The sequence below is a fragment of the Aythya ferina genome (genome assembly GCF_964211825.1).
Source record: "Aythya ferina genome assembly, chromosome: 2".
In the NCBI taxonomy this organism is placed as follows: Eukaryota; Metazoa; Chordata; class Aves; order Anseriformes; family Anatidae; genus Aythya; species Aythya ferina.
This window is the reverse complement of record NC_140297.1, coordinates 24,204,406-24,230,889: the sequence shown is the minus strand read 5'-3', so window position 1 is coordinate 24,230,889 and position 26,484 is coordinate 24,204,406. Positions and strand designations below refer to the sequence as shown.

At 37.3% G+C, this 26,484-nt stretch overlaps 1 protein-coding gene across 5 annotated transcripts in view; it reads right to left on the bottom strand.

Annotated features, from left to right (window-relative positions):
• The window catches only part of CDK14 (cyclin dependent kinase 14), a 332,761-nt gene that overhangs the window by 94,010 nt on the left and 212,267 nt on the right, over positions 1-26,484 (bottom strand). For all 5 annotated transcript variants that reach the window (XM_084511412.1, XM_084511413.1, XM_084511411.1 and 2 more), the window contains one exon: positions 10,960-11,023. In XM_084511412.1, the coding sequence (XP_084367538.1) occupies positions 10,960-11,023 (64 nt within the window). The remainder of the gene's footprint in view (positions 1-10,959; positions 11,024-26,484) is intronic.

The window sequence follows — 26,484 nt, the reverse complement described above, 5'->3', positions numbered from 1 at the left end:
CAGAGAAGTCTGAGCTCCACAAAGGTCAACAGACGACTTGCACTGGCCTGAGAAGGACCTGAACAAACCCTTGAATTTAAGTTTACAAATGGGAATTACAAACGTATGTGCAATCAGATAAAATACATACCCATAAAAACTACAAGAAAATGAAGACATTCTATACTTTATAAGTAAATAGTCCAATCACAACACCGTGCATTCCTTTGCGACAAAGGACAGAAAAATTACCTGCAGCTAGACAGCACTGTATTCCAATGAGGTTGAGATACACATGGAAGTTTGGCTAATAAGGGTGCAGAAAAGCACTATGTGGAAAGAGAATTGAACTGACCTGAAGCATTGCTGAAAAGCTAACCTAAATCTATGGAAAGACAGATCTTGATTTTACCCCTCATTTAGGTTTGGCCAGATACTAAGCTGGTTCAAATTGGCACAGTAACCCTGATTTCAACAGAGTTACATCCACTTAAATATTTGAGAAATATCATATCCAACATTATTTCTTCAAAGCACTGTCAGAAATTCTTTCTAATCAATTTAACCTATGAAACACCTGTTAAACGTGGTGTCAGCTACTTGGCCAAATTGCTCTAAGACCTTAATGTCCAAAGATCTGCTTCAGTTCTGCAAGAAAATTAAAAAAACATTGCTATGCCAGATGAGTTTTTACTAAAAAAGGGAAACATTGGAATCAGTTATGTAAATGCTGCTATAAAGAACATGCATAATCAAAATGAATAATCTCAAAGTGATCTTCCTTCTTCCCCTGCCTGCTGCCCTGCTCTAAACCTCTTTTTAAGTAAGTATCTTTTTCATCATATGTATCAGGCAATGAGTAGAAGAACTAGGGGAAAATCACAGTAAGGGTGAAGTCCTTTCTATCAAGAGACAAATTTTAGTCCTGAGTCCTTAATTTCAAACTTATTTAATTTGCCTTGTGACTGGAGATCATGCTTCTCCTAACCACTGATGTGAACTCTTTTCCCTTTACTCCAAGCAGATTAGAGGATGCTCTCTTTAAATTCTGGAAGGAAAACCCATCAATACAGTTCTCATTTTTCTACACAAATTTTTGGACATGCCTCCAACCAGAAGCTTGTTAACCTTCACAGACTAGATGGGACTACTGTGGGTAATTAAGCCAGTCTCATGAACATCCCAGCCCTTAGTACTTTTCTGAATTAATCCTTCTTCAGAGAATAAAACCAAAATAACACAACCAGCTGATTCTGATTTTAGAGCTGTCAGAATTGAAAAGCTACAACAATCTTGTCCTCAAGTTTCTCCATCATGATCTATTTTTTTTAAGTCCTGAATTGTGTCAACACAATATAATGTACCTATGAACACCAATCTGATAGTCAGAGGCAATAAAGAGGTAAAATGACCTCCTCCTCACTTTTATCTGTGAAACTCCTGTTTGTGTCCAATTAATGATAATTGGAATTCAGTCTCACAATTACATCTCTAAGTTTTCCTCTGAGTTTTTTTTCAGAGTGAATTACTCACACACCAATATGGATTCCCCTGCTCTTTATTACTGATGAATTTAACACAAACAAATCTAAAGCTACACACATGTGACTGTGACTAACTGCATGAAATTATATTTTACAATATTTTCAAGTATATAGTTTTGGTATTTATTTTCCAGATGCTCCCATTGATTTGACCATAAAAATTAGTAACATCAGCAGTAGATCTTGACTGTTTGTGAGATCCTGTAATACTGCAGAACTACCTTGAATGCTCCTCAAAAACAAAAACAAAAAAAAGAAAAAAAAAGAGGAGAAATCTTTGCCTTATGAAAAGCAGCAGCATAGGTGGTCCAAATCTTAGTCCAACCATATGGAAAGAACCCTGCGTAGCCAAAATGTACTGCCACTCCTGCAGAACTGAAAAGCAAATGGGCACAAGCAAGAATTTCATACACATATTCACATCATCACTCAACCATGTAGCCATGCTTCAGTACATACAAATAACTGCCAAGTATGCAGAGCTCACCATCTTTATGTATATGCCCAGTCTCTACATCTAGATTAAAGAAACCTGAAAAACTGTACAGATTAAGACTTGGTTAACAGATTAAGATTTGGTTTAAGGTATATTTTGAATCTTTGTAATTCAAACATTTTCTGATTATTTTTACTAAATATGCTTATTTTAAACAAAAACATTGGAAGACTGACATGGCAAGCTTATCTGAAATTTGAAGTAAAAATCATGATTTTAATTTATGCAAGCAAATAATTGCAGATCTTTTGGGAACAAATTCAGGAAACAAACCTTGATCTTCTGAATTTTATCCCACATATATAGTTGTCCGTCTCACTAGCTACCATGTTCTCACTGTTACAGAGATTGCTATTCACTTGGGTGTTGAATTTCACTAGCCAAAGGTAATTTTACATTATGTGTAATGAAAGAAAGGAGACTTCACTTTTTCTTTATATCTCGCAGCACCTAAACCTGTTTTACCATTTGCTTCTTAGAAGACCAGTTTAGCTAAATCTTGATTCAAGTGGTGTGTTCATAATCAAATGCTGTCTAAAGAGATCTCTACATAGGACCACATAAATGAACAAAAATATAGTATTAATATTCCTTAGTGGAAAGAAGTACCAATCACACAATCTTCCTGTAGCATACCATTTACTCTTAAGATGGTTTAAAACAGCATAGACAAAGAGTATGCTAGTGTACTACATCTGCGTCTCCAGAAGACCAGCCTCGGAGCCAACAGTTACTGTTCTGCGGGGCACCACAACTGACCCACTCAGAGATGCTGGGTACAGTTACACAAGGTAGTTTTGTATAGTTTATTCTACACAACTTATTCTTCTGACAGTGAACAGGTTTTATTTTATTTTATTATTATTAATATTATTATTCCAGACCTTATAGCATAGCTTACTCAATGCCTGTTGTGCAATGGAGGATTTTAAAACTATGCCCCACAAAGAGGAGCATCAGTGAAACTACTGGAAGAAATAACTACAAAATGGAAGCAGAAGTGAGCAGCCAGAGGTAGGAGAGGGAAGAAGTTTCTTCTGCTGGTTTGTTTGACAAGCCTGATGCATCAGAATGTATGCCCTTAGAGCAACTGCTCTTAAATAGTACTCAGCTTGAAGACATAGAAAAGAAAAAAGAAAGCGCATGCCAGAAAGCTCATCCATTATACCCAGCTGTATTAACTGGTCTTAGAAACAGTGGCATTTCTACAAAGCTTGCCTCTTATTTCCTTTAGACAACTCCTGCACAGCAACTCTGTTATATATGCATACTTGTGTGCCCACATATATACCTATACGCTCTCCACTGCAAACATCATTATCTGCCTGATAAATACGCTCCATCTGACAGCCTTGCATCAAGGACAGGTTCAAACAGAAGAGAATTTCAGCAGAACTCACTAGTGAGCTTATTAGCAGACCACGGAAGAATTATTGGTTTGCTGTGAGAACTGAAAAAATAAGCACTTGCATTTTAAGTAACATAAAATACCATTAGGTTTTATTCTCCTTTATCTGTCAGAAAAACACGTGAACTATTACACCTTTTGCACATTTGCCTTGAAAGAACCTAGAAGAGGTAAGAGCTACATAAGGAATTAGAAGCAGACTACATTTTGATTTTTAGCTCCTTTTTAACACTACTGATAATCAGCTTCTTGTCTAAACCAAAGAACTTAAAATACAGTTTGACTTCAAGGCATTTTTTATGTTGCTAATCAAAACATGCTGGCTAATATGCATTCCTTGATTAATGTTCTTCTCTATTTAAAACCAAATGTGATTAGCTTAAATGCAAATATTTAAACATCACTATAATTAATATTTTGAAAAGTCTAATGCACAATTTCTTTAAATGGGTTTTCTTTATATTTCTTTAAATTAAATGTCTAAAGTGACTGTCACTGTATTGTGATATGGAACACTCAGATATGCTATTGTTACTGAAGATTTGATCCTAAAAATATGAATGTTATGTTAGCTTAAGACACAAAGACAAGCCTTCATGCTGACAAGCAAAATTTTCAAGCCCTATTTGCAGCACTAATTTGCAATTAGAATTTTTACTGAAGACCATTCAAAACTGGGGTTTTATCACAATCATTAGTTAAACTTGGCTTTTTTTGTATGTGAAACATCTTGAGAAAAATAACCTCTATTCCCATCACTCCTCCTCTCCACCTCTCCCTTCCAACAGCTTTAGCAGAGCACATGTTGTGCAAAGAGGAGGGAGAAAAGCTATTTCTAGTATCTCTGCTAAACATGAACAGAAAATGTAGTTATATTAGCTTGCATTGTCCAAAGCACTGGACTACATTACAGTGTAGCACTGGACTACATTACATTCAATGGCTCTACCCTTTAGCAGTGTTCACACAGGCTCCCTTGCATATGTACAAGTTACTTTAACTTTTCAGTTTGATCAGTTTTATTTAAAGAGTGATGAAAAAACTGACAACTCTGCTTCTCTTGGGTTGTGGATACCAGAGACTTGAGGAAACACTGCATATTACAGTTTAGCCAAAACTAAAAAAAAAAAAAAAAGGAAAAATTTGAAATTATTTCTCCTTTTCAAATTCCTCTCTGAGTCAAGTACTCAAATTCCTTCAGACTACATCTATAGCAGTAAGTTAAATGTGCCTGGGACTGTTGTCTGGCCAAATTACCACCACTGTCCTGTGTCCATACAACCACAGCACACTCCCAATTATGCTTTCCAATATATGTGTGAGGCATACTCCTTACTGGGAACTGTCCCTAGTCCATGCTAACTTAAAACATGTCTGGGAATTAATTAGTTTGAAGTTGTCATGAGCTAAATGCAAGCCAGAGACTTCTCTAACAGTAGAGACTCCCACTTTGCCTGGGAACACTTGTCATCAGTCTAGATGCAAACAGACAAGATATTGATTCAGTGTGTAACAAAATGTTGACAGCCTTTGGTGAAACTCTGTAGGAAAAACAGTTATGCAAGTTTGAAAAGCCATATGTGCTCATATACAGTATTTGCATGGATTTGTGTCAGAAGAGTTTATTCTCTTAATCCATCCCTATTCTAGATGAAAACTTAATCTTTGGTTGCAAATCAGCTGTGAAGATGCAGGTAGATAGATCATATTTATAAACCAAATCTATATTTATTGATCACCTGTGAAGCAAAGCAGAATTCCTCAGTCAGAACACCGACTCTGCAGTGGTTTTGTCAGGTACATACTCAGGATTTTTTTAATAAATCTACGAAGTACCTGTCAGTCTCTGGCTGACTCCAAATTATGCAGTATTTCCTATGAATGTTGTTTTCCCTCCCTGGTTTCTTTTGGTCTTTTGCTGTCTCCTTAAGGAGAGTCTCTTTCTTTTAACTCTTTTCACCCTCATCTTATGGATTCGCTTTTAAAAACAGTGCTTAGTGGATGTTTCCATTGTCTCATAAAAGGACACAGGTATATTACTTTTTATTACATCTGATAGTCTGTTGAACAACTGAGTGAGATTCAGGCTCCCACACCATCAGCCTATGATGAAATATTTAACTTTCTTTCACCTAGAAACAGCAATGTATGGAAACTGAGGCACACTGAACATTGCAAACCATTCTCATATTTTCTCTACCTTACTTGTTATCAAGTTATTTCTTCTCCTTGACAGTTAACATCTCTTAATGTCCACCATCACCTCATTTATCTTCTGTTCTGATCACATCTTACCTTCTCCCCCTTTGCTCATTGACAGTATCTTCTGACAAATATCTATTTAACTTCCCAGGACAGAGGTTACACAGTGGCCATCCCAGACATTAATTGAGAATGTAGGAAAACCAGAAACTTAAGTGCAGATGTTGATATAAAAGGCTTATCTTGCTCAATTATTTGGACAGGACTCTGAATCCAGGAGATATGTCTGGAGCAGAGGACAACTCCAAACTAAAATAAATGAAAGATCTAATGAAGATGAAGAGAATAATACACAGAAATGAGGAATACTCAGACATGAGACTAGTAAGGAAGGAGCTTGCTTTGGAATACTGCTCTATCTCTACTCGTGCAGACATAATAACTGCATACTTCCATTTTGTTCTTGGAGACATTGCTCCAGCAATACAATCAGTGGTTGAATCTGTTTTAGAGCAGCAAATCTACATATTTCTTAAAGTACTGTAACAAAATATTAATATTGAAGATCTGCTCTCCAAGTCATGTGTCAGAGAACAATTTTTATCATTTAAAGTGTCTCTGACCAATAACCTCTCGCATAGGGCTTCTAAGCTGAATGAAGACTCAAAAGTTTATTGAAACTAACTTAGAATCACAGAATCGTTTAGGTTGGAAAGACCTCCAAGATCATCAAGTTCAACTTTGTCATAATTTACTCAAACTGCCTTCTATTTGAGAGCAGATAAGTTATTTTCACAGTGAGCCTGAATGGCTGGGTTTCTTTGTCTGAACACATGAAGTCACTTTCAAGATTACAGCAGTCATGACAGCTTCAAAGTGAATCACAGAAGTAACCCTGACTTTTGACATATTTCAGGATTTTAAAATGCATATTTTAGATCATCCATGGAAGTAATTTACTAAGCAGGACATGTGTGCATGTGTATTTGTGTGCACGTGAATATACACATCTGCAAACTGTGAGGGCTGAGGCACAAAGAAATCTCAAAGAATTGGCCAACTTTTAGAATTAAGTATCTCCTGTATTACTTCCAGTATTTGTGAGATGGACAACAATCAAAGATCTCAAAGCAGGCAGGTAAAATATGAGTTATTTTCTTATTTTGTTAATGGCAAAACAAATTATGCCATTTTATTTTCAGTTTCAGGCTGTAAAAATTACTGAAGTTAGGAGTTTAGCTCATGTAGAACTACCCATAGCTACCCTTAGAAATGCATCTGTAATTCAGCATCAGAAAACTTCTTACATATCAAGATGTCAGAGGTCATCATTTATGCACTGGCTGCTTCCCAGAATAATCAGACCTTTGGCCATTCTAGTGCAGAAGTAACTAATGCCATGTTTTTCAGTCATTACTTGTTTCTTCAAGTAAAATGTGATTAGTTCCCTGCAGCAGTGGAGTGTGTCCTATCAAATCACAGCATGAAAATTAGTTATTTAAATCTATGCAAACAGGAAATACAATGACATTTTGTTTCTGCTCTCATTAGTCTTCCCAACTCCACAGACAGTTAATGTGCCCTTTCCCAGTACTTTTTTAAAACAAACAAACAAACAAACAAACAAAAACACAACTATAGTAACTATCAACTATTAATACTTTCTGTTCAAATCCCATCCTTTTATGCTTACATAGGTCAGTTTATAGCATCAAAGCCTTGCCTGAGTGGATGTTGATATCACCAGTGCTGTCTTAAAATTCCCAATCCACACAAAGACACATAAAGCACAGAAGTTATTTAACCACGTTATATATATTCAAATGCAGTAATTTTACAAATTTTAAAGAATAATGGAATCGATTCGAATTGGGTGAGACATTTCAGATTCCCTCCTGCACTCTGGAGCTAATAAAAGGAAAAGATTAAGTTATCTTAAATGTACTAATCTAAAAATTAAATGAAAGCATTAACCTCCAACTTTTGCTCCAAATAAGTCCATCAGGAAAGAAGAGTCTTTCAGTCCTATACACTGAGAACATTTTGTCTAGAGTGTAACAACAATTTCAGACCAACAGGAAGGGAATCATGGCTGGCTGAGCATCTGTGGATGGAGACAAGCAGCCTTGCCATAGCCAGAAAACCTCTGAACACAGAATGATATGAAGGAAGGCTTTTTTTCTTTTTCTTGTTTTCTTTTTTTCTTTTATGTTTTTTAAGTAGCAACAGAGAACCTGGTATCCATGACTAAACAGCTCCAGTGACCCTAACAGCATGAGCAAACAGCATAAATCCAGCACAGTCCATAGGTCAGAGCACTATGTGCAGAGCCTGCTTTAGATGTTGGCATTCCAGTGTGATTCCAGAAGTGATGGTTTTGCTGCTCTCACAGCTCCACATTTTACCAGCAATTACCCAGTTTTGGGGTACATAAGCCAAATTTGCTTGTCTAGTTAGATTATTCTTCTGTAATTTCTAAAAATCAGTGAAAAGAAACAAAAATACTATTTTTTTTCTTTCTTTCCTTTTTTTTTTTTTTTTTTTTTTTTCCCTCCCCAAGGTGATGCAGGATAGGGGTTTTACAAAGGGAGCGTAGAACATAATATGTATTTCAAGCAACTACAGAGAAGGGCTTTTTCCTTTGGAGTGCTCTCAGACCTCCACAGTGTATGGGAATTAAGGAGCTCAGCACTTTGCATTAACAGGCCCTAGAATCATTAAATAATTGCCAGCCAGGATAATAATTACTCTGACTTGCTAATCTACATATTTTACAGAGGTGGAAAGGATGTGAGAGAACAAAGAGTACACCAGCGGAAATCGTGAAAATACCAAGTGACCATTATCTGTCTTAGAGGCATCTTTCATACTTTCCCCATTCCGCATTTTTATAACTATTATATATTTATAGCTGACAAAATCCCCAGTCTGGGACAGAGAAAATAAAAAGGAAGTCTAACACAATGCCTGTCTAAAATTTAGATTTAATGAAGTGCCTACTGTGGATTTATTTCCTGATGTTCTTCTGTGGTAATAAACCCACATCCCTTAACACACTTGAAAGACAAACAAAAATTAAACCAGAAAGTTTCTTGGCTGCCATCTGCTGTTCAAAACTTTTCTTTAACACACAGAAGAAAAAGAACAAATCCAAAGAACATACACCAATGTCTCCAAGTTTTCTCCTTTGCTTTACTTTCCTTGGATAAAAACAGTGCCTTTGGAATGCAGTTAAAAAACACTACATTTTGTAAGGATTCTGCATATATACTCAATAATTAATCAGAACCATGAATGAAGAAGGCAAAATCTTGAACACTTACTGACACACTGGCTTAGGAAAAATACAGTGAAAAACTGTATTCATTAAAAAGTTCTCTCTACTTTCTTTAAAAGTTCTTTCTACTACTAAAAGTTGCAGAGTACTAGAGAACGATTTGACTATGCAGCAATAAGACTGCATTAGGGCAGATACTGAAAAACAAAATATAAGCAAGATGTCTGCCTCCCCTTTTTTCATTGCCTTGCTTTATTATCAAAGTAAGCCTGACAAGATATTTATTTCATTCTCTTTCTTTTTCAGAACTACCTAGATATCTCCTTTTCAAATCCTGTGCCTCACTTCCCACTTCTCTGTCCCAGAGAAGCCACTATGATACTGGGAATCTAATGAGTAAGACAGGTGCAATGAAAGAGGAATCTTCTTTACATCTGACATAAGAGGACTTGGAAATTAGTCTTAAATGACACAATGACAAGTTGTCACAGTTTATGACAAAAGCTGAAGGGACTACCATCTGCAGTAAAGCAGAACCAGGAGTATACAGAGAGACCTTAGGCATGCAAGGAGTAAGACATCTGAAATCATAGAATAATAGAAAATTTAGGGTTGGAAAAGACCTCCAAGATCATCTAGTCCAACCATTTCCCTACCACCAATACCACTAAACCATGTTGCAAAACACCACGTGCAACCTCTCCTTAAACACCCCCAGGATGGTGACTCCACCACCTCCCTGGGCAACCCATCCCAATGCCTGACTGCTCTTTCTGAGAAGAAATGTCTCCTCATTTCCAACCTGAACCTCCTCTGGCACAACTTGAGGCCATCCCCTCTAGTCCTATCACTAGTTACCTGTGAGAAGAGGCCAACCCCCAGATCCCCACACCTTCCTTTCAGGTAGCTGTAGAGAGCAATAAGGTCTCCCCTGAGCCTCCTCTTCTCCAGACTAAAAAATCCCAGTGCCCTCAGCCGTTCCTCACAGGACTTGTATTCCAGGCCCTTCACCAGCTTTGTAGCCCTTTTCTGGACACTTCCCCCCAACTTGGTGTAGTCTGCAAACTTACTGAGGGTGATTCCCGGGCCAATTCTGTCACCCATTTCCTTTATACTGATAGAGGAGGTCAGGCCCTATATCAGACTTCAGTCATATAGTTATTAGCTGAAGACTCATCTAAAATTTGCTGGGAACCAGTTAAGTACTTTATATGAAAGCATATGAAAGCATGAAGATGCCAAACATCTCTGGAAAACCAGTTCCAGTATTTGACCACCCCAACAGTCAACATGTCTGTTACCTGTTCCCATTTAGCATGTTTGAAAAACAGTATTTCTAAGATTGCCAGTCAAAAGGTCACAAGACTACAACATATATATGCACGCATAATTTGACCATGTACTTCTTAGTCTTCAAGAAGCAAACTGTTCACTTCTTCTTATACAAATGTATCACATGATAGAATAACTTTCCAAAAATGGTCATAGAGTGTGACAATTTAAGATTACAACACACACACACACACACACACACAAAAAAATGGGCGTAGAAAGGTACTAACAGATGGTTTAGTAGTAGCTTCAGCTTTCACTAAGTCTTTCCCCTATTCTTTGGTTCCCTTCGGTATTCCTCAAAGTTCAGAGTAGTCTACGGGAAAGTAATGCTAATCTAGAATCAGCCTACCAAGGTGTATGATACTCGGTAAAACATGGCAGGAGAATGGACAGGGATCCTTCTGTACTATACAGGAGAAAAAGCAAAAGGAAAAAACAAACAAACAAACAAACAACAAAAAAAAACAACTAACCAACCAACCAAACAACCCCCTGAGCACAATAAGAAGTGAGCAGCGAGAAAAAGCTCATCATGGTTTCTGCACTGCATTCAGATCATTTAGAAAAACACTGTAGAGGTTCTTCAGTAAATTAAGAGCTGCCAAAAATACCAGTGGATGTCTTCACAAGCCAGCTCCCAGACTGTGGTCAGAAATGTAATTGTGTCCTGTAGTTCCAGGAAAAGGAAAACATGGATGAACTTGGTACTTAGACCTACCTGGTTTGAAATGGGGTAAGGAGTGGACTCCAGGCCATGTATCTTCATTTGGTGTTCCAAGTACCTGTACACAAAAGGAAAAAAAAAAAGAAAAAGAAATATAAAACACATGCTGCTTTAGTGGAATAGCACTGCATTCTTCCAAAGAGTTCAAAGTACCTTACAAGCTAAACTTTAAATAGGCTTAATTATTGGGGGTACAAAAAGTTAAATAGTTTCCATGTTTATAAGGTACCAGTGGAGTCAGTAAAGGACATAACAGTGCTGTGTTTATGTTAGATTGATTGTATGACCTATACATGTTCCCACTGACAAGTTCAAGTTATTTATATGTCAAAGAATGCTGATGTTACTGAGGCTAGATTTTTACCTCAAAATAATTTCAATCCCTGTAAACTTTAATAAGCTGAACAGACACCTAACAGATGTCAGGATAGACACACAAATGGTCAAGCAGATGACCAAGAGCATGGCATGAACAAAGAATGCACAGAGAAGGGCTGTTATTTCAAACTGATAGATTAACAATAAAACCAGTATATTTTTAGAAAATACAGACATTATTGACTCATGCATTGTTTCGTTTCTATTCACTTAAACTATTCTCCTTGTAGTATATATGAGACTAACTTTCAGCAGCAGTGCTGAAGACTTCTCATGTACATCGTACATACACTCTGCTCACATGAAAAGTTCAACCCCATGCATCTTTGGCACAAATAAAAATGTAATTGAAAGAACTGCTATAATTAATTCTTCCAGAATGGTTTTTGCTTTATGCAACATAACTGACAAGAGTTGCTTTAAGTGGAGCTGGGAAGAACATCTAAAATAGCAGCTCTAGAAGTGGGTTTCTGCGTGAGATGGGGAATCTGTTATTTCCCCAGAGTTTCCTTGTTACAAATCTTCATACAATTTCTAATGTGAATGAAAATTCTAGGGATTGTTTTCAATAGTTACTATTGCAAATAGTAATAGCTCAGGCCCTGGAATAAAAGGCTGGTATTATAAAGTGAAAGCATTTCACACCAGTAGGGCACTTGTTTTGCACTGTCATAAACGTACAAAAAACTCTCTGCAAGCCCTGTCTCTACTTGCACTGCAGATCTTCTGAATAAATCTTTTGGACCTGCACAGATTGCATCGCTGTTACACTGTATGGTCACTTAGACCAGCATAAAATAGCTACATAAACATTTGTTCTTATCTATAAATTAAAGCTTAAAAAATTCTTAGAAGGAAGACTAGGAAGCTGGAACACAAATAAAAGTCTCTTCACTCTGCCAGAAATTTATTTTATAACATTCTGAAATTGGCTTAAAAACTTAAGATAGAAGTAGTGACTTCTTAAACGGAGGCAACTCTTACCTGCAAGGTGAGTTCTATGACTCTAGAAGTTTGTTAAGCAGTTTACAATATTAGCATGTTTCTAATATAAGACGAATATTGTGAAGATGCTTCATAATACCACAAATACAAGAAACTACAACTAAATTGAACTGTTTGCATGAATAGCATGAATTGAAAGTGGAGCACCAAGGTGTCAGAGAAACAAAGACAACAAACACTATCAGTTAAATTAGACAATATGTGCTCATGTGGTTATTTGGATATGCAAGTTCACTGATTGTATTTGTAAATATTATTTCCAGGACGTCGCTTTCAGTACTTGTGAAACAAGACTTAATCATCATTTGAATAAGGTAAGCCTGGCCCTTCAACCCTGATTCATCACAACACCCCTATTCTTCTTCATTATTGCTATTAAGGAGAGAATAGTGCTCTGATTAAGCATAAAAGAAGTTCAGAGATACTGTTGACCCACTATGTTATGATTAAATCAATTTGCTTTTGCAAATAACTTTCACCTGGCTTCTGTATAAATGAAGCTGCTGGCACCAAGCATCTCCCAAGCCAGGAGAGGGAGCCCGTGTATTAGAAACAGCGCTTCTTCATTTCTCTCAGTTTAAATTGAGAAAAAGTCATCAACTTTGCAGCGCCCCTAGCAAGTAAAAGGAATACTCTCTCATAACATGCTGTGAATATAATAAAATTAGCCACGTCTTTCCAAATGCACTCTTGCGATCATCTCGTATTTTAGATGAGACTTAAGCAACTAAGGAACTGTACAGATGAATATTAAGATTTGCTAACAAAATCTGAAACTTTCAGTCAAAGGTAGAATCTTTATCAGACCAATTTAATGTAGAACTTGCCGATATGAAATGAATTATTATGATGTTCAAAGTAACATTAGGCATAGCAGCAGAAGGCTTGATGGGAGATCACTTTTGTAATGACTCAGTTTTCAGTGACTCATAGGGTTTGGTGGTGGTTTTTTTTTGTTTGTTTGTTTCACCAGTTTTCCAATCCATTTCTTTAATAATATTCCAGCACATCTGCTGTTACAGTGTTTAAGAGCCAGCTATGAACGAGTTCTGTGCAATGGAGTATTCAAACTGCCTACAACATTTATACCTTCTGTCAAGGGTACCAGTCAGTTTAGAAACAACCAGTTTTTTCTATCATCTAAATGCCTATCATTTTCAGGTAGGGCCAGCTGGTAGTTCAGGCAATGATCCAGACACTGTATTTCAATTCTTTGTACAAACACTATGAAGATCATCCTTATTGTATTACAATTTTTAACATGTACAGTGCAGATATTCACAATATGTGACTATCAATCAACCAACAAGGAGAAGGCAGCAGGGAAACAACGGTGTTTTTAATAAGACAAAACAGTCTCTGCCCAGAGGTATGTCAACATAAAGCAGTTGGTAAGCAGCACCTTCCACAAGTGTTGCTTCTAAGCAGCAATCAATCCACTTTTGATGAGGTGGGATTAGGCGATTTAAAGCAATGAGTTCTGACACCTGCTATAAACAAAGCAATGTGGACTCCACATAACACCACAGTGGAGAAGGATCTGCCTTGGCTTGCAAAAGATAATTATGGGACCAACATGGAAGAGGAAAGGAGAGCCCAATGATCTTCTGGTTTTGCTCTAAAACACTGTCCCTTAGCAGTTAAGAGTCCAGACCTGAACACGGGCAACATCTTGGCACTGCAGAAAGGCATCTAACCAATTATATGAGGCATCTGGCTGTAGTGAACCACTAGCCAGCTGGTGCCTGAGAGCAAACCTAACCTTGCAGCTCCTGGTGGAAGATACAGGAGATACAGCAGCCTGGGACAGCCACCTAACACCAGGAGCTGTTATTTTATGGTTGAACTTCCAGCCCCCAACTATCCCTTCATGGGCAACCACTTCTCATCCCAAGCATGCCACCTAGAATTCTCTCTCTTCTACATTTTAACACTTTTTCTTTCAATTTCGAGCCTGTTTAAAAAACATGAAAATAACTGCTGCTGTCACAGCATTCAAGCCCAATGCAAGATTGGAAATAATCTTTTATTTACCACTGGGAATTGTTTGGAAAAAATAACTTGTGTACTTTTTCTACTGATAATTTGCATATCAGCAAGGTAAACATTCAACTTGTATGCTTTTATGTCCTATTTTTAATTGAATTACTTATGCAAAAATAACCTACAATTCTCAAATTTGGAATCAATTTAGTGTTTGCCACAGGCCAAGAGGGTTATGGTTTCTGTAATGAAAACTCCAGACCCTCCTGGGATTTTGCTGTTCCACAATACACACAATTATAACATGAAGCACTCTGGACTCATTTATTCCCTAACAAACAAGATAAAATGACCTTAATTTGTCATTTGAAATTTGCTGTTCAAAATCAGGATCAGATTCTGATCTAATTTGCATGGTGCGAAATCTATTTATATGAAAATAACAGATTTACAATACATCAGGGTGCTGAGGGCCAAATACCCTCACTGCCAGTTGACATTGTACCGGTTTGGCAGCAGCAATATACAGAAAGTTACAAAAACAGAACCTGCTGTTCAAACCTCCATATACAAGCATAATATAGAAAGATTGTCCAGAAAACACAACACAAATGTGTTAAGGTCTACTCTATTGCTGTAACTTTTTGATAAAGGAAAAAGTCTTGCTTGTTTTTTCCATTTGATTTTACAAAGACTCATCATTCACCTAATTAACATGCTCCCTTGTGTCCAAGGGAATCATTATTTTATGGTAAGCATTATACCAGTCCATCAACACAATTAGTCATGTTGTCCTGCATTCTGCTTCGAAAGCATTCCCTGTTACTGCCATGTAATAAGGTCTTTCTGGGTAACAATTTGTCCGGAGAAGCCATCTGAATTGCTTGTGAGATGAGCAGCAGCATACATCTTTCCCAAGTACTGGCATAATAAGTGAAGAATAAGCTTTTCCATTTCTACTACAACTTTTGAATATATGAAGCTGTATATTATTGAAATAGTGCTTTAATTCTTTGTTAAATATGGCAATACTCAGGAAAGGCAATGGTCTGGATTTCAACAAGACAAAGAATGTGCAGCCAGTGGTATTATTCAGGGTTTTCTAGCAACAGAGCAGGATGAAAAACAAGATCAGCATGCAAATGAGATGCTTTTCCTTAGACAAAATTTATGGAAATCAGGCTGAGCAATTTGCTGAATTTTCAAGTCTTTTTTGTTTAGGTCAACTTGGTGAATAAATAAAGTTCAGTCAAAAAATTTCAGGACAGTGAATTCTATTTTTTTTTTTCAATAAAAATATGCTTGTGTTGAAAAAGACCTTAGAATTTTAACTAGAACAAGTTACAAGCTGCATGTAATTTATTTATTTATTTATTTTACTTTATTTTTCCTTCCAAAGGTCATCAAAGTTTCTGTTCCAGTCTTCTTGTTTGCCAAGTAAAACATATTGCATTTAGGGCATGCCCTTGGCTCTGAGACACCATAGTAGATTGTATCTGTCTAAGGAGCTTAACTAAATAAAGAAAGCAAGAGAATAAGTACAGCAGAGCCATTTCCAAATCAGCAATCTCTTTCTTTTTAGTGGGATTTGGTTGTTCTATTTTTCAGCAAAAATCTACTATTTTCTCCCAAATCATACATTCCTAGTTAAACTTTAACTTATTTTTTTTTCTTTTCTTTTTAAAACTTTTCATTTTAGTTAGACAAAAGTCAGTTACTGGTTTAGATTTTTGAGAAGCTGTGCAAGTCCAAGGTTTCTCAATAGCTTCTCCACCATTCATTGAGCTAACTCTGAAGATGGAATTCCCCATCCATTCCGGAATCTCGCTCTCTGTCAGCCTTCCATGGTGATAAGTCATTTGCACTGGTGGTCCAACTAGTGCTGCATTCCCCTCCTGAGGCTTCCCTGATAGGTAGACCTCAACCATAACTTCCACCATCAGGAAAAGTTCTGTATTACCATCTGATAATGTCACCTAGCACAAAGAATAGTTGTGAGGACTGAAAGAGGAACTTCGTCCTTCAGCTTAGCATTCTGCCTAATGGGTAAAAAAAAAAATTCAGCAACTATTTGTGTATTATGCATGCTGACTCAGCCTCTGCTGACTGACAACTGCAGTTATGCTCCCTTCAACACTCTGCTGGGCACACTGGATGACAGCTGAGTGTCAAGTTTAATATCCAAAAGATAGAGACAGAAATGGAATTGTCTCAGTACCAGTCTTTTATTCACATCAGGAGCTTAGCTCTTTAGTTTCCTTAAGGGAAAATAAATCTATGAGGTTGTGTAATGCACTTGTATATTTGTTAGAGGATGAACATATTTTAACTTAGGATAGGCATTGTTTTTTCCAGGATTCCTATCTGGAATGAGAGTCACCCTACTTTTATCTACAGTAAAAGTCGATCAGCTAGGATAACAATATATTTATTTGGATTCCCCAAAAATAAGAACCTATTCATTGTTCTTGAGATTTAAAATATAGAAGCCCTACTTCCTCAAATAAATGGCAAAAAATACATACAATCCCTCATCTGGGAATTCACATAAGTTCAAAATTAAAACAACTAAACTGAGTGTGTGATCAAGGCACAGTCTCCTCCTCCCCCCTCATGGAAAACACTTGTTCAGAGCCTGAAAACTGTATTTTATTTTATTTTTTGTATTTTATTATATTTATAAATTTTGGTGTTATGTTTTTTTTTGTTGTTGTTGTTGGTTTTTTTTCCTCTCCCAATCAGTTGTCATCAAAGCATTCCCTCATTATTCCTATACAGGTGAGAAAGAAAATACCAGCCAAACAGAGATGCAACATATTAAACATACAGCAAATGAAGTAATGTAGCTGAGCTCGCATGATTCCTCTCCAGAATGAAAGTGGTAAAGAAAAAAAAAAAAAAAAAAAAAAGAAAAGAAAAGATCTGCCAATTCTTTACTGACAAAATAAGATTTTCAAACTCTTATTTTTCTGTATAAAACGGGTTATATTTTTGGTTCCTTATGTCCCTTTAAAATTACAAAATCACAAGAAATCCTAAAGAGATGATAGCTAGTAAAAGGAAAAATAAATTCAACAGCCACCATTTTGTATGTAATAAGTAGTAGAATATATTTAATGTGATCTGCATTCATTTTGGACTTCAAATGAGAATACAGAATTTAATAGAAAAAAATGGTTAGAAAACAAGTTGATCAGAGTATTTATTTTGCAAGTTAATTTGTGAATGATAAAAGCATTGTGTTATCAAAAACAAAGAAAAAAATAAGCATTAAATTATTTCAAGAAAAGAGAGAAGGCACAGCTCACCAAACTAATAAGCCTGCTTCTGCACAATAAAGTGACACTGTTTTATGAAAACCAAAAGTTCCCAAGGCTTATTCTCTAAGGTGGAAAAAGAACCAGCAAAAACAACCATATGCACCTACAATCAAAGGCTGACTCCTTCAGGCATTAAGTGGAATATCATCATTCCATTATAAAAGGGTAATAAAAACATTTGCTTTGAGCATATGGAGTGATTTATGACGAAGCTAGCTTCAAAAACATTTAGGTAATGTGCCAGTATGGATGCGGGAAGCAAAACATGAAATTAATATCAACATTCCTACAAAATCTTAACAAAACACATTAATTAAAAAAAAAAAAAAAAATCACATCCAACTAATGTTTGTGCTTTTTAGCTCAGTCAAGGACCAAAAATGAGGTATTTGAAACAGTAAAGGACCCAACTGTTCTTGACATGCTTTTCCCCACAGAGGTAAAATGCGACGAAGTCTTGCCTGGAAACCTATTTAATATGTGATTTTTTCCAGCCTTACTTTGTGTATTTAAATGATATCTGAGTAGTTGCCTGCACTGAACATTTAAATTTTCTTCAACGCTGTTTCCACTCTCTTTGCAGCACAAGTAAACAAACTCCAAGTAAACAAACTTCATCCCCACCATAAGCAAAGCTCCCTCTTTTTGAGAGGCACTAGCAGAGACCATTGCAACTGTGCCAACAGGAGGGAGAAGCCAGGGCCTGGAGACTTCACAGGCACACTCCTCTGCCTCTGCAGAGCCAGACTGCACCTACTGCCCTGCACTCAGTGGAGAAGCAGGAACACAGCAGGAATCAGGACAGACCAAGCACACTGCAGACCATCAGGACAGGATTAAATGAAATCCCCAGCCATACAACAAAACACTACCAAGGTTTGATTTGTCATTGTCCTTAACTGCTCGGCCAAAACTCACCAGGTATGAGTTTTGTACATCTAGTAGGCCCTTTCTGGAATAAATATTTTCTTTTGAATGACAGAAATAGCTCTGTCAATTAGATGACTCTTAGAAAGGAATTCTGTCCACAATCCCATCTAAACTGGAGAGAGAGAGACCAGAATCATTCCATCTAAATTTCACAATGAGACAAAAAAGCCAATGTGAAACAGCTTGTACTGGGCTACAGCATCCTCTTCCTAAAGCTTACCAGCACACATCACAACATCCTATTCTAGTAACCTTCCGCTTTCATGAAGGTTCACATGGTGGATGTGAATGATGTAATTCTTAATAAAACATTTATGTGAATGACACAAGTACCAAGAACAGTAAGAAAACAAGATCTGACAAACTTCTTGTGAAAACAAAGGGGTCTATGCTGTAGAGAGAGGATCTGAAATTATCAGTAAGGGGTGGGAAAAAAGTCAAAGTCCTGACAGACTGTACTTTCACTCAAATCAGTGAAAACATGCAACAATTTAATTTGAAACTGTAGGACATGCTAAAAGGAGACACTGTGTAGCTCCAAAGTTTAAAGAGGGCTCTTTGTGAGGGCTGCTTGAGGCCCAAATGGGATGAAGCAGCAGAACTGGGATCCTGTCCTCCTAGCTTTCCCAGCCACCTGTGCCAAGATAAGTCAGTGAAGTGGCTGAGTCTCCCCCATCCAACAATCAAATCGTCAAAATAAAAAATCCTAGACTTTTAAATTATGGCATCTGTTTTAGATCTGCAGAAGATAAATCAGCTTGATAGGATGAGTAAAAAGAGAATTTGAAAGCTTTGTGTGCCTTGAAGATGTGGATGGGGATAGATGGAAAGAGAACTCATGGATAAAACTACAGCTAACCTCAACAGATTCCTCTCCCCTTCTTCCAAGGAGAGAAGCTTGCTCTTCTAGCATGGTCACTTGTGAGCAATCCAATAGCAGAGATGGAAAGACTTCACTAAGGAAGACCTTCATGACAATACATGTGAAAAAGCACCTGCTTCTGATTTCTGTGTTGATAGGTCTCTTCCTTACCATTTGGGAACAGAATTGTTTCCTTCAGTGTAAAGGAGGAGCACAGTGATTATCAGAAGAACCCCCTAGCTCACAAGTCATGCTTGTTTATGTATCCTCTAAAATCTGCTCTGATTTACAGTGTACTGAAAGGTATGTATTATGCAGGTCTGATTTGCTATCCTGTTTAAGTTGTAAAATCTTTGGAAGAATACATCCAAAGACAATCCTCTCTGAAATATGGTCTTTAAAGATTTCAAAGTTTTTTAGATTTATTTTTTTCTGACTTTTTTCTTTAAACCACAAAAGAAAAAAAGAAAAAAAGAAAAAAAGAAAAAAAAGAAAAAAAAAAAAAGAGAGAGGGAGAGAGAAAAGAAAGCCATAAGCCTGTGGGAGGCTTTTATGAAACACACTTCCACATGCCCTGCTGTGCTGGCTCAGCAGCTGGTTCATTTGAATTCCTGGTATGCACTATACAGTTGTTTTTTGGTGTTGTTTTGTTGTTGTTGTTGTTTATTTATTTTGAAATGCTGGCTTGTCAGAAAAACAATGCTGCTTTTGGAGCAGGTATCACTGTCCAATCTCAGTGGCGTGAGCAAAGATACACCCTTTCTTTCGGATACCTAAAGGCTTAAAGCCAGACAGCTTATTTAAATAACAGACTGAATTTATGCAAATTCCTATGAATCACCATAAAATTAGTAAAGAAAACATTTCTATTTAAAATAGGATGGCATTTCTTCAGTATACCTTTGTTTAACTAAAACTATTTGACCAAATCAGCGCATTCAAGATCAGATCCATTCCTGAGAAGTACCATCACCACACAAGGACCTGCCCCAATGGTTTAGTTTTCACAGAAACCAATCTACATTTTCCCAGAGCAAAATCCCACTCCGAGCAGTGAAGTACTCTACTTCTTTGATACTGGAAACCCTTCCTGTCTGGCCTGATGCCCAGCCACAACACATCTGAGGAATGAGTGTATCTCGTTATGACACTATACCAGGACCTGTCATTCCTCATGCAAAGGCAACAACATATGCACGCACAATGGAAGCTCATTACATGACAGAAGTACATTTGCAGTGCAAAGGAAAGCTGCTGTACTAAGTCAGACAGAATATCATAGCTGAGCTAAATGAACTGCTGAGTTCAAGGTCTGGAAAAAAAATGGTGATATTGAGAAAATTCTTTTTCTCCCCTAAAAATCCTTGGGAGATAACATACACTGAGACCTGCATATTTAGCCTGGTGCTCAGCATCACAGAAAAGCACGATACTAGAACCAAATCAGATCAACCAGAAGTTTTCCAAGTCCTTATTTTGCCAACTAAGGTCTTGATTTTGCAATAATCTCAATTTTGAATAGATCTATGCAGCCACATGGTGCCCAGTGAAGCAGTGGGTATTCTGTCAAGATTTTTTTAGGCAGCCATTTATTCAATCTGCAGTAAATGAAGGCAGCCAGTCATGCTGCCATTTGAAGAATGTGTGGGTCCAGGTGTTACAATATTTCTGAAACAGCAAGTGCATTAATAATGAGCTCCAATTGTGTTGGGTAGATGTGGCGGACATAAGTGCACTTCTGGATGTCTAAATATCCTGCTGATTTCCTGCACTGAGCCTGAACAGAATTCCCAATTCAAATCACTTTTAAAAACATCTAACCTTATCAGTAAAAACCACTTCAAGTGATTCAGTTTCAAGTGTGCCACCTACACCAAACTGCAGCACAATGCATTCAAAATTCACTCCAAACAGCAATGTTTGCTCCTATAAAAGACAGAGTTTTATACTTCTGACTGTCCTTCTGAATTGTAGGAACAAAATAGGCAAGCAGAATGAAAAACATAAGTCTCCAAGTAGTGTAGAAAATTCTAAGAATAAAAAATAAAAACTGAGGAAAATGACAGCCTATCTTGATGGACAGGTGCTGGCCAGAAAAGCAGACAGAATATTTTAAGTAGGATCAGGGTAGAACATGAGGAAGATGCTAATTCACATCCAGAACACAGTAAAATAAACAGGAAGGCTGTGGCTGAACTTAACCTTTATCTTCCACTACAGCCTAATGAGCTAGCACACTATACTTCAGACAACATTGCAAGTCTCCAGTGAATTCTTCTCTAGAACATCTACCCATTTCCCTGGTGCCTTCTTTAGACACTTCCTTGGAAGTCCAGTAAGCATGATGGGCTCTTTTCCCCGACACCGTGCCTAGATGTTCACATAGGTAAGAACCTGGAGACATACCAAATACATTACACAACCACAGTAACATGGAGGTCCAGAACTTGCTCGTAGATGACAGATGACATGGAGTCCACTACTCTGTTGCTGGATGCTGCTTGTGACCAGGATGATCAGTACATCCCTTCTGGATTGCTCTCTCCTCTCCATAACACCAGAAGAACCCTGCTACAGACTTCCCCAGTCTGACCAAAAAGCTCTGAGTTTTGGACAGTCAAGAAAGAGAAGTGATACCCACAGTAACACCAAACACCTTGTGGCTGAAACTGAGGTGATTTTAGCCAATTATGTTTCTGTTTACCATTAAGTAGTAATTTATCTGTTGTCATATTAAAGTGTTGTTTCATTTGAGGAAAAAACACCATGTTATATGGTTCTGAAATAACAAATTGAGAATACATCTTTGATGAGAAATTCAAGGAGGGAGGGGCTAGAGGAGGGTAGAGATACAAAGTCAGTTTTGAAAGAGTGCCAAATTTTGAGACTCAAATTTCCTGAAAATTGGGAACTGTGAGATTTAGCAATTTATTGATTATTTAGCAGCTGTAGTTTTAACAATCAGTTGGCAGGTGGCCTAAGACTTTTCATTTTGATTATTTAAATGAAGGTGGAAGCAGGTGTCACTCAACTGGAAGAGGCAGCTGCACTCACAGCTTCAGTAAACCCATTTTTCTTTGACATTGTTTTGCTCGGTAACTTTGTGCATGAGTTCTGAGCTCTCCAAAACACCAGGCAAGAGGAATTAGGGTGTAGTCATATACTGTCTCCATTTGAACATGCTTTAAGCCACACACAAGCCAGCCACATTGGCAGTCTTTGCTCTTTGCAACCTCTCTTTTGGGCAAAAGGGAGAGACTTCCCTTGAGCTGCTGAAAAGCAACGGTTCCTCTCTACTCACCAGGGAAGGAGTCTGTGAAAGGCAGCTGTGAGGACTGGGGAAGATTTGTAGAACATACTGCTTACAATTCCAAAAGGAATTTGGAGGGCTTGCACCAAAACAATCGATGACAACATGTGAATGAATGAAGGCATATCCTGCTGCTTAACATATCTACGTATCCAAACCTGCTTAACACCTGCACTCCATGGTATACTCTTTCTCAGAAAATAAAACAAAACAACAACAACAACAAAATATCTAAAAGAACAGACAAAGAAACAAGCAAAAAGCAGAGGGAGAAATGGATAGATAAGAAAACAAATACTATATGCAAATTCAAAAAAGAAAATTAACATAGACATGACAGAACTTCTGAACCACTAATAGTCAATAATGAGGGAGAGGATAAGAAAGAATGGAGTTCTAGTTGCTTATCCACCACCCCCAAAATATTAAGGTCCATATATATGTATGGCCTGAAATACTGACAACATGAAAGGCTGAATAATGATTGGGGGTCAGGAACAAGAAAATTCAAATGGCTATATTCATTCTTTAACATGAGCAATGCTGCAATTATAAGGGAAAAGCACTACATTTCATAGGCCAGTTTTAAAGACCTCACTGAATTAGCACAAAGGGACATGTTATACCAGTGAAATAAGGGTAACCAACTACACAAGTTAAAGAGAAAAATCAACCTCTCAACAGTGTAGATGCAGTTGATCTCTTGAACTATGTGAGGAATGCTGATTAGCAGCAGGATTTTATCATTAGGAAAGTTAAAAGGCTGCAAAAGCAACAAAAACATAAATGCACTGGAAGATAATGTAAGGCAAAAGTGGTAGGAAAATACTAGCACTAAATGAAGTCCAAAGAAGAGATGACTCTATTAGGAAACAGCAGTTTCACTATTCTGAATTTTCAGCTACATTCACTGGTCTGATAAATATTCTTTATATGATACTGTACTGTGTGGATTTCATGGGGGGAAAAAAAAATAATAAACTACACAAAACAAACAAAAGAGGATTTACCCAGGCTGCTGCTACCCTGCTTGGAATTGCTGAGCAGTTGATAAAGAGCTCTGATAAAGGGAGGTCAGCAGGACTGTCTCTCTACCCATCCCTGTGAGAAAGGAGCAATACTGGTACACTCTAACCAGCTGGTTGAGCAGCACAGCAATGTTATCCACCAAATGTCGTAGTCATCAGCCCAAAGCAGACTGTACCAAAATGCCCAGGATCTTGAACAGCCAAATTATTGAGGCTTCTTTTTAAGTAACTAGGGCAACTTGTTGTATGTATGCATGCATACATACATGTTGTATGTATGTATGTATGAAACATAAAGGATAGCTCACAGACTGACAAAATCCCTGTCTGCATTCCCTCTGATTTCACTGATACAAAATTTTAGTGATTAAAAATTTCCGAAACTTTCCTTTCTCTTCTGAGAGGAGCACAGTTACCAGCTGCTGTAAAACAATTACATCTGGATATAGAGGGGGAGGGAAAACAACACATGTATGTTCTATGCTGAAAATGAAGTACAGTACAATTAATCCCCTTTTGAAGAAGGTTCCTCTTACATCCTTCTATAAAATTATCTATTTATCTATCCCTGTGTTTTTTTCCTGAATCTTTCTTGAACAGAAATAAGCTACTAGAAAACAGAAGTATCTAACAGCATATAATACAAGGGAAAATTAAAGCACATCTGTTTTTAAAGGTGATTCCGAGTTCCTCCTAGAGCTATTTGACACTGACACTTGACTCCTTTCAGCCACACAGTGAACGTGCTGGCTGAGTACAAGAGCTGATGAACAGTACTTTCTTAACAGTAAACATAACCTTTTCATACACGAGAACAGAAAGTAACGTTATGAAATTGTGTGAGAAAGGATGGACACAGTTCCATATTACCAGCTGAACACACTTAAACTTACCTAAAGCAACCCTGCTGATTTATATTCCTGGCAATGGCAACTCTCAGGAAAAGCAGTTGACACTAAAAATGCTTTCAAAACAAAACCTGACTCAACGACCTCTCGAATCTCATTGAACCACACACAGCAGAAGATCTTCTGCAAAGGAGGCCTACAGGATGAAAAGATTAAGGAATGGAGGGGCTGTATTCTCCAACACTATTAGAAGATATACTAGAAAAGTCTGTGAACACAGCTATATAGAATCTAGATACAGCTTTTACTGTTACCCTTTTTTATTATTTTTTTAACTATTATTTATAGCTTATTAATTTTCTAATGCTGTCAGCTAAATATGGGCAAAACCATTCTTGCATTGGCATACTCAAATCTACATCAGGGCTTCTGCCAGCCTATAAATGGAGCCACAAAAATAACACCCTTGTAAACAGACAATGCCATGGCAGCAAAACTGAGTGCTACTTAAGAATGTAAGAAAATTTTACATGGTTGTAGACTACAAACAGAAGTGGACTCTTGATGCTGTACTGCCCTGTTTCTGCCTACTTAACCTCAAAACTTCCGATTGGGAGGCAAGTATTCAATTTTCTGTGCAGGAGTGCCAGTGCCAGTATAGGAGAGAAGAGGCATCCAGCCAGGGGTAGGACAAGATATTACCACAAGCCTTTGGCTTGATCTAATTTCAGGTAGAAGCCTTAAACAATCCCATCCATCATGGAGTGCTTTAATAGATCGCTTCATGCATGAACCATTGCAGAAAACTAACCCAGCAAAAAGGTTTAGATTTTTTTTAACAGTTTAGTTCCAGGAAACAGGAGGTCACCAACATCAGAAAAAATGGCAGAGCCAGAAGGAAGGTGTGTTTGAATGAAGAACTAGAAAGAGAGAAAAAGAGAAGGCAAGACAGTGTGATGGCAGCGACAACTTCTGTTTGCCTGAATCCCAATGACAGCACATCTTAGGCATCCTACATGTGTTCCCCCACATACTTCTGGGGAATTGGATCAGTTCAGACCAGTGTCCTAAACACACAGACTTGTACTACAGGCATACAGTTATGGCTGGTAACACTTCAAAAATTAACTTAGTAAGAATAACTGCAGAATAAATATCATTAAAGGAATTAAGCAAATGTTAACGTAAAAAACAATAAATATAAAAATAAGTCCCTCTTTATGACACAGTAAAGTTTAATCAAGTTCAAAGTTTACATGATCTCTCGCCCAACATGATTTCTCACCCAAAAAAAAGCTACAGAAATCCAATCTAAAACTTTCAGCATAATAAACAGATGCCTCAAAAAATTCCTTTTATTTCTCTTCTGGACATAATTATCATGAAGGCTACCATATTTCTGTGAGAACATACCCACTGTGCCATATACAGTCTTTGTTAAGAATTTATCTTTTGCTTTTATGCACCATCACTGACAGGTTTTGAAGTTTACACCACAGATATTTGGATCATGTTGTGCCCAGAAAAAGCACTGTGAATAATTCTTGTTATGTTCTCACCATATATATTATTAGTTCTCTCTGATGTACTCAGAAACAGACCTCAACTGCCAGAAATGCCGCTATGCAGTGATAAATATATGCACTCTAAAGACAAATAGTGAAAAGTGGGCATTTTTCTTCCTGTAATTGACAACTAGAGAATCCAGTTTTGTATTGCCTGGGACTTATTTCAAATAGGGAACTCAGAAGACTATGGAAGGAAGAACAAGAGCAACAGAATTAAACTTAATAATGTATACTCTGGTACTATTTATTTCATATTCACTTAAAAATACCTAACACATTAAGAGCCT